Source organism: Copadichromis virginalis, linkage group LG3, assembly GCF_057382275.1.
Source record: "Copadichromis virginalis isolate Kocher_CV1m ecotype Utaka linkage group LG3, C_Virginalis_male_GT1.1, whole genome shotgun sequence".
Lineage (NCBI taxonomy): Eukaryota > Metazoa > Chordata > Actinopteri > Cichliformes > Cichlidae > Copadichromis > Copadichromis virginalis.
Window position 1 is genome coordinate 91,641 of NC_140620.1, and position 14,576 is coordinate 106,216.

The following is a 14,576-nucleotide window of genomic DNA, read 5'->3' on the forward strand; positions in this document are numbered from 1 at the left end:
CATTGAATATGTCTGTCATCACATTGACCTTTCTATTTTTACAGGTTGAGTTCATTTTATACACAATGCATGAATGTGCTTGGTTAGAGTTGATGTTCCATTCTAGAAGGTTTTAAGCTTCACTGGTGAGAGTGTCCAGATGATCCATGCTGAGGGGAGATGAGAACATAGCAGGTTAATTGCATGCACGCTTACGATACACATATTAATCTAGTAGCAGGTCTGAGTGAAGGCCTAAGCGTCTTCTACTTCAGTTTGAGACTGGCTGCAAAGTACTCTACTTAGTGATTAATGACGAGGGTCCATTATTAGCTCTCAGAGATGCTAAGACCTGAAATTATTACCTTAAAAGGCAAGTAATGTAGAAAAGAGAAGTTATATGTCGGTTTATAGAAGTGTAGGTGATGAACCCTTGTCTGCACGGGTTGAACTTTTGCCCGTCTGTCACCCTGTATTTTTGAACTGTATTGACGTAGGTGTGATATTTTGTCCTATAAAACCAGAACCCAGTGTATTCTTGTCAGAGCAACACATTCCGTATGCTGACGGTTGGTTGTTCTCCTGTGATAATAAAACTCATCGTTTGATTGCACTTTTCCAGAGCCTCTGTCGTTTGTTGTCTGGTCTAAAGTTGATCGATCTCGCAGCACAGGCCTCTCGACATTAATATGGTCATTACTTACACCTTCATTCTTGCTGCACTGGTACAATCCAATGGAGGCTCTGCCCTTTATTCACCCGTTGCCATGGTGACCCGTAGGCAAGTTTCCCTGTGTGTCCCAGTATCAGACCCTCACTGTGAAACTCTTTATAATACGCCTCACAGCTGATCCCTTGTAATTAACAGGAGTATGTGCTATTTACCTGCAGACACTCACAGGTAGCACACCTGTAGAGTCAGTCAGGTGTTACAGGTAACACAGAAATACTGATATTGTCAGTAGTGTGTGTTTTTATGGTAACTGTGGAACAAAGTAAACGTCTCCGTGTTACATGTCAGTATGCTTGTCAGGGCTCTGAACAGGGGCTCCTCTCCTGCAACCTACTTCCTGTTTGATCAGGAAATATTCAGTATTATTATAATATATTAATATATTATATATCATATTCAATAATCTATAATATAATATCCAAATTAGAGTGAGTTATGTTTATTAATATTGTGTTAGTAACATATTAATGTTGGTCCACCATCAGCACTAATTAACTAAAACTGATTTGGCTGCAGTTTTTAATAAATCTGGTTTTCAGCCCTGAAAAAGGATAAAGATGGAAAATCATTTTAGAAAGTGACAATCAGGGCCCACCTCTGTGACCTGAAGCTGTAAGCATTCATGTTGGAGGTCACACTGTTGTTACAGTGTTAGTTATTTATGATATTATTGCAGTGTTAGTGATTTAATATCTGAAGTCTCTGTGCTTCAATGATGAGCATCAGCAACAAACATACAGGATCACTGGACTCATTTTTTCTGTTGGCTGTGAAGAATTTTGGAAAAACTTTATTGCTCTGCAAACATCTGACCCTGAAACACCAGCAGTGCACCAGCTGACCTCAGATCAGATCTGTACACAGATTATGTTTGAATTCATTTACTATTTATTACAGCAGCAAGTCTGCAGCCGAGAGAATAAAAGCCTTTAAACATGTAATGAATGATCTAATTATAACCCCTCAAACTATTCTAATCATAGATCGGTCTGTGGCCTCCGTGCTGTCCTTCAAACACATGAAACTTTATTAACACAGCAGCTGTTTCCTCTCGCACTCACTCTGCTGCTTTATCTGCCTCACATTCACTCTGCGCTCTGTAATACTGCTGCTATATGAGTTTAATTATATGCTGTATTGTGTTGATGCTCTCATTTTGTGTTGTAATTGAATTCTGTTCGTTTTATATTTATTTGTATTATTTTATTTACACTTTATTGTGTTGCTATTTCCAGCATATCAGGTTGCAGTTTTTAAATAAAGTTTTATAAATAAGAAAACTTTATAAATAGAGTTTGCTGTGACTTTTGGCTAACAGTACTATATTAGTATTAATGTAGGTGTGATTGGATGATGCTCACCAGCTGCGACGACCAGCCTCCTCTGACACCACACCTAAGCTGCTACTCCACCCCTCCCATTCTGCAGAGCCACAAACCACACCCCACCACGAACAGATGACCATAAAGTGTGACGTTGTTAAGGAGTGTTGCCATGGTCACCAGTGGACTGCTGCCCCCTTTTGGAACTTTGCTTTAAACTCCCCCCGTGTGTCTGATTTAAGGTATCCTCTGTGACACATTTGTACTGCTGGTGTCACAGTAGGGTCTTTCATGCACACTCAGCAGCTATGTTTATGTTTATTAGCACTTGTAGGAGCAGAGCTATAGATGCAGACTTCATGATTAGACGTCAGTCTGATCAGCAGAGACGCCCTCAGAGTCACGCTAACATCCCTGTTACCATATCCAACCCATCAAGAAGACTCTGTACAACGAGGTCTTAGTCGTCCCGTGAAGGCCACACATCTCGTCATGGTCTCATCAAGTCCACACCTCCTTTTAGTCTTCTTTCTATTTGTTGGTGTTTTGGGGGCTTTGTACTCACTGGTCACTGGTCTGTGATTGTTTCCACCAGGTCCTCAGCTGGTCTCATTAGCAGTGAGTTCATATTAATCAGTTTTCTTGGAGATTGTTCCTGATAAGCAGCATGTGCTCTGTCGTACAGTAGTTTGTTTCTTCAGGATTGAGCCTGTGTCGTCTGTTCTGGGACAAAATGTGCTCTTTGTTCATCATGAGCTGAATCCAAACATGACAGTTAAAACAGTTCATTGGTTGAATGACCTTTTACACGTGTGCACATGGTTTGGATGAGGTTTATTCATAGATTGCAAATTTCTGTTTTCTCAGTCTATTTGATTTAATTCTGTTTTATTTAAAAATCCCAAAATCATAACAACACTTGGCTAAAAATGCTAAAATTACAGGTGATAATATTTCACATCAAATATTACAATGGCAGGTCGAGCAGGGTTGTTCCAGCTCAGCTCACACAAAAATATCATCTTTTACCTGGAAAATGATGTCATGTACAGCTTATAGTATCATCACTTTCATGTCAATGAATAAAATGTGTTTCATTTCTTAAAAGAACAAAAGATTATCAGATGTGATGAACAGTTTGGGAAGTGTAAACTTATAAGTATTCGCTCTTCCTTCTTTTCTTTGGTTTGGTCACAGAGCTCTGTCAGTGTCCATCTTTGGGTTTCTTCTACTGGACTTCTCGGTGTTGTTGTTTGAGTAGGTCTGGTTTTGAGCTTGTTAGAGGTGTTTCTGGGCTGTGTCTACACACTGAATGTTATTTTGTTGTTTCTGGGCTGTGTCTACGCGCTGGAGTAAAGGTTTTTTTGTTGCTTCGCTGCAGTCTTGTGTCTACTCGTTGCTACTCTGCTACAGTCCACGTCCACAGTTTTCAACATATAATGTTCAAATGTTCTGTCATGGTACAGGTCAAAGGTCATAGCAAATATAAAAAAATAGAAACTTTGTATATTTATCTTCAAACTTCACAACAATACACCAGGGCTTTGTCAAACGCTAGCTTGGCTAAACATTTGACCTTGACCTTCAAGGTCAAAGTTGACCTTGTAAAATGTGTTAATAAACCATATTGAGTAGTCTATCATGAAGGCCATGGAGAGAACTGAATCACAGATTTCGGGGAATCACAGTCCTTATTTTCTACAGTTGACAGGCTAACAAACCCTCCTGTGCCAGTGGCAGCTGAACTTCATTCAACCATGGCCTGCAATGACTCCTGCTGTTTAGATGTCCTGCCAACAGGTTTTTTCAAAAAGGTCTCAAAGAGTTTAGAGTCAGACCTGTTACAGATCGTCAACTTTTCTTTATTATCAGGTGTGTTTCCAGAATCACTAAAAACTGCTGTAATTAAACCTATACTGAAAAAGGACAATCTTGACAAGACACAAATGAACAACTACAGGCCGATCTCAAATCTCCCGTTTTTAAGTAAGATCATTGAAAAAGCAGTTTCTCAACAGCTCAATTACTTCTTAAAACAGAATAACTGCTACGATGCCTTCCAGTCAGGTTTTAGACAGAACCACAGCACTGAAACCGCTCTGACCAAAGTGTGTCTGAATACAGACAGTGGAAAAATGTCAGTCCTAGTTTTACTGGATCTCAGTGCAGCATTTGATACAGTTGACCACAACATATTACTCAAACGACTGGAGAACTGGGCAGGTCTTTCAGGAACTGTACTAAACTGGTTCAAAACATACTTAGAAAACAGGAAATACTTTGTATCAATAGGTAACTTCACATCTGAGCAGACAAGTATCACATGTGGAGTTCCCCAAGGTTCCATCTTGGGACCCCTTCTGTTTAACATCTACATGCTCCCACTGGCACAGATTATAAACAACAACAAAATAAACTATCACAGCTATGCAGATGACACACAAATATATATCACAATGTCACCAGGAGACCGAGGCCCTGTACAGGCTCTTGGTAAATGCATTGAGGAAATCAATGACTGGTTGTGCCACAATTTTCTCCAGCTAAACAAAAACAAAACTGAGGTAATAGTCTTTGGCGCCAAAGAAAAACGATTACAGGTCACCAGAGAACTTCAATCTATACATCTAAAAACCACAAACCAGGCGAGAAATTTGGGTGTAGTGATGGATGCAGACCTAAACTTAGAAAAACACATTAAGACAATAACAAAATCAGCTTACTATCACCTCAAGAATATATCAAGGATAAAAGATCTGATGTCCTCAACAGGACCTGGAAAAACTAGTCCATGCATTCATCTTTAGTAGGCTTGATTACTGTAACAGCATCTTTACAGGTCTACCTAAAAAATCAGTCAGACAACTACAGCTCATTCAGAACTCTGCTGCTCGAGTCCTCACTAAGACCAAAAAAGTGGACCACATCAGTCCAGCTCTGAGGTCCTTACACTGGCTGCCTGTCCGTCAGAGGATAGACTTTAAAGTTCTGATGCTGGCCTATAAAGCTCTGAATGGTTTAGGACCAAAATACATCAATGACCTCCTGACCCAGTATGAACCATCCAGATCCCTCAGGTCATCTGGATCCGGTCTTTTATCAGTTCCCAGAGTCAGAACCAGACACGGAGAAGCTGCATTCAGCTTTTATGCTCCTTATATCTGGAACAAACTCCCAGAAAGCCTCAGATCAGCTGAAACACTCAGTTTATTTAAATCCAGGTTGAAGACTCACCTGTTCTCAGCTGCATTTGAATAAAGCACCAAATCCACACTTTAAGCTTAAATTTCAAAACTTACATTAACTACTGATCTTATCTATTTCTGATTTTATCTGTTTTGATTTTATATACTGTTTTGTTTGTTTGTTTGTTAATTAGTTTGTTTGTTTGTTTGCTTGTTTTAATCAATTTTAAATCATGCTTTTTATCTGTTTTTGTTTCTAATGTCTCTGTAAAGCACTTTGAATCACCTTGTTGTTGAATTGTGCTATACAAATAAATTTGCCTTGCCATGAGCTCCAGACTGAGTCACTGACTGCATGTGATTTTCATTAGCATTAAAAATAATCCTCATATTTTAAATGATCTTAGTTTGTCCCGTGACCTTTGACCCTCTGCCTGTGTAAACCGTGTGTTTCTGTGTAGTTGGAGCTGAACACACTGATGTGTAAATGTGTTTAGAAGCTTCAGAGCTGTGATGTTCAGTCGTGATGAACTCTGATGGATTTAGATGATCAGCATCTGCAGTTGGTGATTATCTGATATTCATCGTATTTTACAGCCATATCTGTAAATCCAAACAGTCTTTGAATCCACTTCATGAGGAGATGATGGTTTGTTTGTTTTGTTGATGTTGTCAGTGCTGACATCAGCTCAATCATAAAACTGTGGACTCCTTCATGATCATCTGGTCGACCCATGATCCTCACGTTCTCCTCCTGCAGGAGTTAAAGTTTATTATTAACTCCTCACTGAGGTTGTGTGAGGCAGGAGTCCAACATGCATCAGCACTGCCAAAATGATCATCATGATTATTATGATCACAATTTAAATCAGGACGGATTTCAGTATAGATCATGATTATTGTGATTTTAGAGACTGAAATGTTTTTATTGCAGTCTTATTATTATTTTATTCAGTCTGATGATAATCTGTAAAAACTCTCAGTGTGACTACACACAGAGATATTTGAACAGTTCAGAGAACACAGAGTCTCTCAGACCTCAGACTGGACTTTGGCTCAGGACCAGGACTTGTTCCCTCAGCAGGGCTGTGGCAGCTCAGCACACCAGCAGGTCGGACCCACATGTACTCTGATGGAGCTCAGACCTGTAAATGTTTTACAATAAAGAGCTCAGAGGGAAACATCAGACAGGTGTGCTGATTCTTCCACTGACACAGGACAGATCTGATAATCATGACACAAAAGTTCCCCAAAACAAACAAAGAGTTTTATTCGTTTTATCCAATCAAACATTTAGAAAACATTAAAAAAAATCATTGAAAAACAAAAGCAAAAAAGATTACACACACACACACACACACACAGACACACAGACACACACACACAGACACACAGACACACACACACAGACACAGACACACACACACAGACACAGACACACACAGAGACACACACACAGACACACACACACACACACACAGAGAGACACACACACACACACACACACACACACACACAGACACACACACACAGACACAGACACACACAGAGACACACACACAGACACACACACACACACACACACACAGACACACACACACACACACACACACACAGACACACACAGACACACACGCACACACACACGCACACACGCACACACGCACACACACACGCACACACAGACACACACACACACACACACACACAGACACACAGACACACACATGCACACACATGCACACACATGCACACACACACACACACACACACACACACACACACACACAGACACACACACAGACACACACAGTTTCTCTTACAGGAAGCAGGTTTGAGTGAAACTCTGAGGTTGTTAATCCTCGGATGAAGGAAACTCAGCTTTTGGTCCCAGTAAGAAGGATAACTTGAACAGGGTCAGTTACCATGGCAACAGATGACACGCATCCAGAAAGCCATGACTCCTGATCTTTAGTACAAACATGTAAAGAGTGTGAAGGAGAGCATGTAGGAGGAAAAGGAATGAACAACGATGGTCTGTGGACGATCAGCAGCAGCTCAAACTGAGACCAGCAGAGGGCGCTGTCGGCTCATCTCAGGCTCAGGGGTGCAGCGGGTCCCCACCAATCAGAGACTGTGGATTGGCAGTCAGAGGACCTCTGTGCTAAAGAGCCTGCAGCCTCCATCAGTGTGAGAGTGTGTTAGAGTGCAGCACGGTGCACACAGTGTCTGTGTGCAAGTCTGAAACCTGCACAGGTGACAACAGGAAACTCAGAGTTACTGAACCTGCTTCCTGAGCAGATGTTACTGTGTGCACAGGTGACAGCTAACAGCTGTATTTTAAACAGACTAAAGCACAGGCAGCATGAAGAAGAGGAGCAGAGGAAGGATGAAGGTCCATCAGGCCCAGGGTGTCCTCAGCTTCCTGTCCAGAGACAAACATGATGTCAGCTCCTCACAGCAGCCCGTCTGATCTTAATGACCTTACAGTACCATAAGTAAAATGTGTTCACAGTAGATCACACACTCACAGTTAAAAACCACAAACTGCTCCTCAATAAAAGCAGAAGTATCAATAAAATAATAATATGCAACCATGAATTAATTAAAAGCTTGTCTGTACAGAAATGCCTTCAGCTGCTTTTTAAAGACACTCAGTGGATTCAGCGTAAACACAGCGGGGGAGACGACCCTGGTGCCGCTGCCTGAAAAGCACAATCCACTGGTGTTTTGAACAGAGTACGTGGGACCAACAGTGACCTCTGACCTGAAGGCCTAAGTGTTTATTCTAAAGAGCTCATCAGGGTGAGTGTGAGATTATAATATTATTTTATGCCATGTTATACCCCTAATTAAAGATTGTGAATTATTATGTAGTTTTAGTTTGCATCATTCTCCTGAATTAGAAGAAGCTGATAACTATTGCATTAGTTAAACTGATTTGCATTACATTAGACTGCTGATTTATTGTGAATGAATGATATTGTTTATGATGCATTATACTGCTGAGTTATAAGAAATACTGTTCGCAGAAAGTCATCGCCTTATTTGTCTGATTAGAAGAGAACATGCTGGAGTTTTCTGCCCCATCTCAGCAGGAGCAGATAAACAGGGAGCCAAGGTCGTAGCTTAGGCGCCGTGTGAGAGAAAGCATGTGAATGTTTAGGCTTTTATGATAAGGTGGAGGCACCAGAGGCTATAAGAGTTTGAGCAATGCTCCACCATTTTGAGATCTGAGGCTGTCTGCATCAGTGTCCATCTCCCACGCGTGTGATCATTAAAATCATCGTTTGACTCAACCCGGCCGGACCAGTGTTGTTATTGTGGTTTTTCCTCTTGTATCCATCCCCAATATTTGAATCCGTAACATTGCTCAGCTAGCCTGCCTGTAGTCCAGCTGTTTCACCCACTGAAACATCTGAAGCTTTATCAAACCAAAAGTTCTCTTAAAGGAGCAGCTGAGAGCAACCAACATAGAAACATCTGGCCTCAGACTGCAGCAGCTGGGCTCCTTGTTGTGATAAAAAATAAAAGATATAAAGTCAATGTGACAGAGGTCGTACCATTTGCTTCATTTTGCTTTTTGCAGTGGAAAAGAAGTGGAACTAGAACCAAGAGCAGAACCAGAAGAACCACAGGAACCAGGCCTGCTATGAGTGCAGTGAGAAAGGAGGTGAGACCCTGAGGAGGTGATGAAGCAGTGTCAGCAGAAGAGTTCACAGGAGGAGTGGAGTCTGAGCTCCTGTGCTGAGGAGGATCTGCAGGAGAGATGATGCAGACGGTTCAGTCATTTTATCAGCAGGTCATGTCTGTAAACAGGAAGTGATGTCACTGTTCTGACCTCTGACCCTCAGAAAGCTCTGAGGAGACGATCCAAATGCTTCAGTAGCACAAGAGTAGAGACCTTCATCAGCCTGTTTGACCCTTCTGATGATGAGCTCTGCTGCTGTTCCAGCTCCAACATGACGTCCATTAAAGTAGAAATAAGCAGCAGCTGTGTCACCGCTCCTCTCTCTGCAACGCAGTGTGACATCACTTCCTGTCCACACAGGAAGTGCAGGAATCTCCAGGATCACACCTTTATCTGACAACAGAAACACAAACAGAGCAGAGTCAAGAGCTCCTCTCAGACGAGCTGCTTCCTGTCTGAATGAGCACCTTGCTGACTTCCACAGTGACAGTCTCACACTCTCAGCTCACTGACAGACATGTATCCAACATCTGGAAACATCTGCACAGAGACACAGCTGCAACATCTCCCTGTCTCTACCTGAAACACTGATGGACACTTCATCGCTCTGCTGTCCAGATGAGTTCTCACAGAAGTAACTTCCATCAGAGGAGACGGAGTGATCCAGAACACAGGAGGAACCATGAACCCTCCCAAAGCCTGCAGCTGCTCCACAGTCCTCAGTGAGTCCTCCTCTGGTCCTCTTCACTGTCCATCCATCAGCTGTCTGTCCATCATCAACACAACTCAGGTACACTGAAGAAGATCCTCTGAAGACCTGCTGAAGGTTTGGACTGACAGACAGAGACACTGGAGGACACACACACACACACACACACACACACACACACACACACACACACACACACACACACACACACACAGTAAGTGTATTTGTGTTCTTGTTGGAGTCTCACTGATCGTTTTCACTTCCATCTCCTCACCTGCAGAAACAGTCGGTGCAGACAGCAGCAGCACACACACACCTGCAACAGGAGGACAGAGGTCAGTAAAGGTCAGAGGTCATTAGTTACTACGGACAAGTTACCCCTGGAACGGTCATCAGAGGGAATTTAGTATTTGCATGAGCCATTCTTCTTTCAAGCTCAGAAGTGTTGGATGTCATTTTATTGTGTAGTTTGTATTTTTTATATTAAGCTAGAAAGAGAATAATTTATCTTTCAAACTGCAGCAGTTAGTCTCCTCATTAAAATAAAAACTTTACGCTGATGAATTTTGCGGTGAACAGTGTCTGTGCTGATCTTGACAGGACGTTTGGAGCTCCGCATTTTACGTGACTTTTACACACCAATTGCCTCGAGACTCGATGACTGTATTCTGTGACCGTATATGGTCTTATACTTCCGGGATGAGCTGCTGTGGTTACTAAATGTTTCCTCTGTGAAATAATTTCACTTAGAGCCGACTGTGGAAAATTTAGAATCTGTCTGTGGAGGTTCTCAGTCATCCAGTTTATTGACATCCAGCAACACACCCAGACACGAACTGGTTCACCCGAAAGACAAAACGCCAAAACACAGACTTAACAATGTGGTGTATGCTGTACAGTGCAGCGAGGAATGCCCAGACCTCTACATCGGAGAGACCAAACAGCCACTTCAAAAGCGCATGGCACAGCACAGAAGAGCCACCTCCACAGGACAAGACTCAGCTGTCCATCTGCATGTAAAGGACAAAGGTCACTCTTTGAGGATGCTAATGTTTCTAAAAGCAGTCTGCATGGCAGCTGCTGCGTTGTATACACCTGTGGTCATGAGATTAAAAACACCTGATTTCACTGATTAATGCTACTCAAACCCAGGCCAGCTGCTCTCAGCAATGCGAAATATGCCAACAGAGCTAAGCCTGCCCCGGGCTGCAATTAAGCACCAAAATTGGAGAAGGCATAGACAGGGGATAAGCTAACATATGAAACTGGAAATGACCGCCGTGTATTCAATTTATTTCAACAAAGTAACTTCTGATTACCACCTATATAAACAGTAACTGTAAAGGAATGCAGTTACCCATATTTTGTATTTTAAATACGTAACACCGGTACATGTATTCTTTTACTTCCCAACACTGGGCAGATGATATCATGGATAAATGAGTAGATGAACGTTTGACTCACCGAGGAGCAGAGAGGCAGACGGGGTCTTCATGGTGTCTGAATGCTTTAAGTCTGAGCAGCGTAGACGTCTTCAGCTTCACAACTTCCCTGTTAACACTTTCACTGTCTGAGCAAACGCTCCACTGATGAGAAGCACACCCACACAGTGGGTAAGTTTCAACAATATTTGCATTGTGTATTTACTCAGTTTGTATTTGTCTAATATGATATTTGTTTCATGATTGGAAATAATAAAAGTGACAAAGATGCACAGATTAGGAGAAAGATGGCCCTGCGAGGGAGTCTAATGTGTTCATAGTCTGAGTAAGAGTGTGTTATTGTAATTCATTAACTGTAAAGTGACCAGGGGACGGGCTGGAGGAATAAAGCTCATGTTCAGTAGTTCAACTTCACATGGACCGAAACTGCTCTGGTGCTGAGAGGTTCTGACCCTGATGGACTGCAGCCTCCTGCCTGAGGGAAGCAGCTCAGGAAGTTTCTCTTTGAGGGAGGGAGGTTGGGGAGGTCAGCAGTAATATGTCCTACCTCCGTCCTTGAAGCCCAGGTGGAGGGAGAGCAGACTGCAGGTGATCATCTTTCAGTCTGCAGGTGGTGAGGATGGATTCACTGATGAAGGAGTAGTTGTAACATTGACCACAGGAAGTTCATTATATGCTGTGCTTTTGTGATGAGGGTGCTGATGATAGCGGTCACTCTGATCCTGGAGACAGACAACAACTGTTCAGAAAGACTTCAGTGTCTGATGGACTCTGTGTCTCTGTAGAGGCTGAAACATACACGTCCCTCTAGTTCTTCTACTTCTCTGTACAGTTGCTCACATTCATTCCAACACTTTCAGCAATCTGCCTCCAGGATTTCTCATATCTGTGAGTCTTTATATTCTTTATATTAAAACTCTGATTATTACTCTTCATCTTTGAAGTTCTCTCACTGATCGATTCAAAAAAAGGAGTCGACTGTATGGAACAGACCAATCACAATATTCAAAAACTGCGACAACACAACGAGGTTCACCTCAAGTTACAGTGCAGGAAACAGGACATCTCTCAGCAAGCTGTGTGGTTAGCATGTAGCTGTGCTATAGAGAAGAAGCAGAGGTAGAACTCCCATGAACCTTTGCAGACTGAAGGAGAGCCGTTAGCTTTTATTATTTAATCTTTATTTCCACAGGTAGTCCTGCTGAGACTCAGTGTCTCATTTCTAAGATAGACCTGGTTCAGCTGAACGCTGGTGCTGTAGTTGGAGTGCAGCTGTTTAGCATCTCTCATTGGCTCATGACCACAGGTGGAGGTGGAGATACAGACTGACAGATTGTTGTGGGATTTCTCTTTAGCTTATTGTCCTTTAATGTATTGTCTTGATGAAATGCTTTCATGTTACTTAGTTTAGTACGTCTGGTTCACACCTCATTCACGCTGGGAAACAGACGGTGAGAAACTGGTGAATGTCTCCCAGGAGACGGAGACTTGACCCCAGAGTGGGGGAGATTCACACAGGTGATAGAGAGTTTTTCTGTTTAGAGCTAAGGTGTTAACTGTAGAAGCCTTTTGTTCTGTGACTGTGTTTAAAGGGACCTGAACTGTTCATTGTCAGAGACGACTCTCAGTGCCCGCTGACTGACGTCTCTCCTCATGCATGAGAAATAAAGTGTTGGGTTTTAACTGCTCATCGTGTCTGCAGGCTTTGTTAATAAATTTCCACAACACAGATCGATGTTGCTTTCACACTCTCTCATTACTTAAATTGAATACCATCCATCCATCCATTCGCTTCCACTTATCCTTTTCAGGGTCGTGGGGGGCGCTGGAGCCTATCCCAGCTGTCATAGGGCGAAAGGCGGGGTACACCCTGGACAGGTCGCCAGTCTGTCGCAGGGCTAACACACAGGGACAGACAACCATTCACACTCACATTCAAACCTAGTGACAAAAATTAAATTGAATACAATAATTAAAAAAACTCATTTTCTGCCGTTTCCAAACGTTTTCTACATTTTACACCTGAACACATGGTTTAGATGATCTTTGATCATAAATTCTAATGTCTTCTTATGTCCTCTCACTCACCTCTAGTCACTTCATATGATACCCCCAGAGCCCAGATTTGACCTCTTCTATGGCCCCAGAACCATTTTTTAACCTTTATGAAATACTTGTATTTCTCTGAAGCACCAGTGTCAGAAGTTTAATAGTTTTTCTTAGAAGGTCACAAAGACAGGTCATTAAAGACAAAGACAGTAGCAGATGATCTAAAGGGCAAACAGAGAAGAACAAAGACAGCAGCACGGATCTGAACTGATCTTATCAAGACTGTCACGTACTGTGTGACAACAGCTCATCCCACCGAGGCGTGTACCTGCTTTCATAACGTGTGTTTAAATGTGCATGTTAATGATGCTTCAGCCTCAGCAGAAGTGACCGCAGAGACAGAGACTCAGATCTCTGACTGTGTAGTGGAAACATGAACCACAGCTGTGAGTGTGTGTGGTATTCAAGATGGCGCCGGTGAGGTCGGCTGCCGTCACAACTGCTCCGACCACTTTTTCTTTGTCTTTGTTTTTTAAGTTAGTTTTCAGAAAAAAAAAGTGTTGTACAGTTATTTCATTTTTAACCTTAATTTTTTATATTTTATTCCTTCCTGGTTAAATTTACCCTTTTTAATTTTTCATATTTATTTCCTATCTTATTCATAGCCTTTTCCTTTTTTTTGTTTTCTTTAGGTCACGAGCAGTTGTCCAAGCATTTCACTGCATATCGTACTGTGTATGACTGTGTACGTGACAAATAAAATTTGAATTTGAATTTGAAACCGTCAGACTGTCACGAACACTGACAGACTGAGAGATTTAGCTCAGAGCGCTGTGGTCTGCTAACATACATTATCACAGGACACTGAGATAATCAACCACTGTTAGCTCTTCTTATTAAAGTCTGTGAAGAAATAATGTTATCAGGTCTGAACCTCAAACTCTTGATTATCATCTGTTCTTTAACCCTGCACATGCCTTTGAGGATGAGCTCCTTTATTTTTTTTTGCTTTAAAGTCACAGGGCCCCCCATCCCCCAGCAGGGGCCTGACAGAGCCAGGGGCGGCCAGGCACTGTCAAGCAACCTCCTGGAGTGAGCCAGTACACACCTGAGCACCCAGCCCCAAACACCGAGAACCACCAATCTAAGTCACCCAATAATCAAACTGAAGGGGAGGCTGGAAGGTTACATTTCAGACCCTTTGAGAATTCTTCACATATCCAGCTCCAACACCTGTAATGGTCCCTGTGCCTGCTCAGCTGACTCGGTATGGCTACAAGTGTTTTGTTTATGTTTTGCTCCTCTCGCTCTCCTCCCACGCCCCCACGCTCTACCAGGGCGGAGTCATGGTGATTCCTGCCCCTGGCTCCGGCACCTGCGAACGATCCTCTAATCAACGCTCTCGCTACTTAAGGCGGCTGCTGGGAATGCTTCATTGCCGGATTATTGTGTCATCACTAGTCTCA

At 42.5% G+C, this 14,576-nt stretch overlaps 1 protein-coding gene across 1 annotated transcript; it reads right to left on the bottom strand.

Annotated features, from left to right (window-relative positions):
- Window positions 1-2,069: 2,069 nt before the first annotated feature.
- On the bottom strand, window positions 2,070-11,219 carry LOC146712144 (uncharacterized). The gene is made up of 6 exons (XM_085452778.1): window positions 11,084-11,219; window positions 9,894-9,935; window positions 9,490-9,759; window positions 9,061-9,303; window positions 8,783-8,977; window positions 2,070-2,134 (listed from the first exon to the last, which is right to left on the bottom strand). Exons 1-6 carry the CDS (start codon window positions 11,112-11,114, stop codon window positions 2,070-2,072), a joined length of 846 nt encoding a protein of 281 aa, XP_085308904.1. The 5' UTR covers window positions 11,115-11,219.
- Between the last annotated feature and the right edge of the window lie 3,357 nt (window positions 11,220-14,576).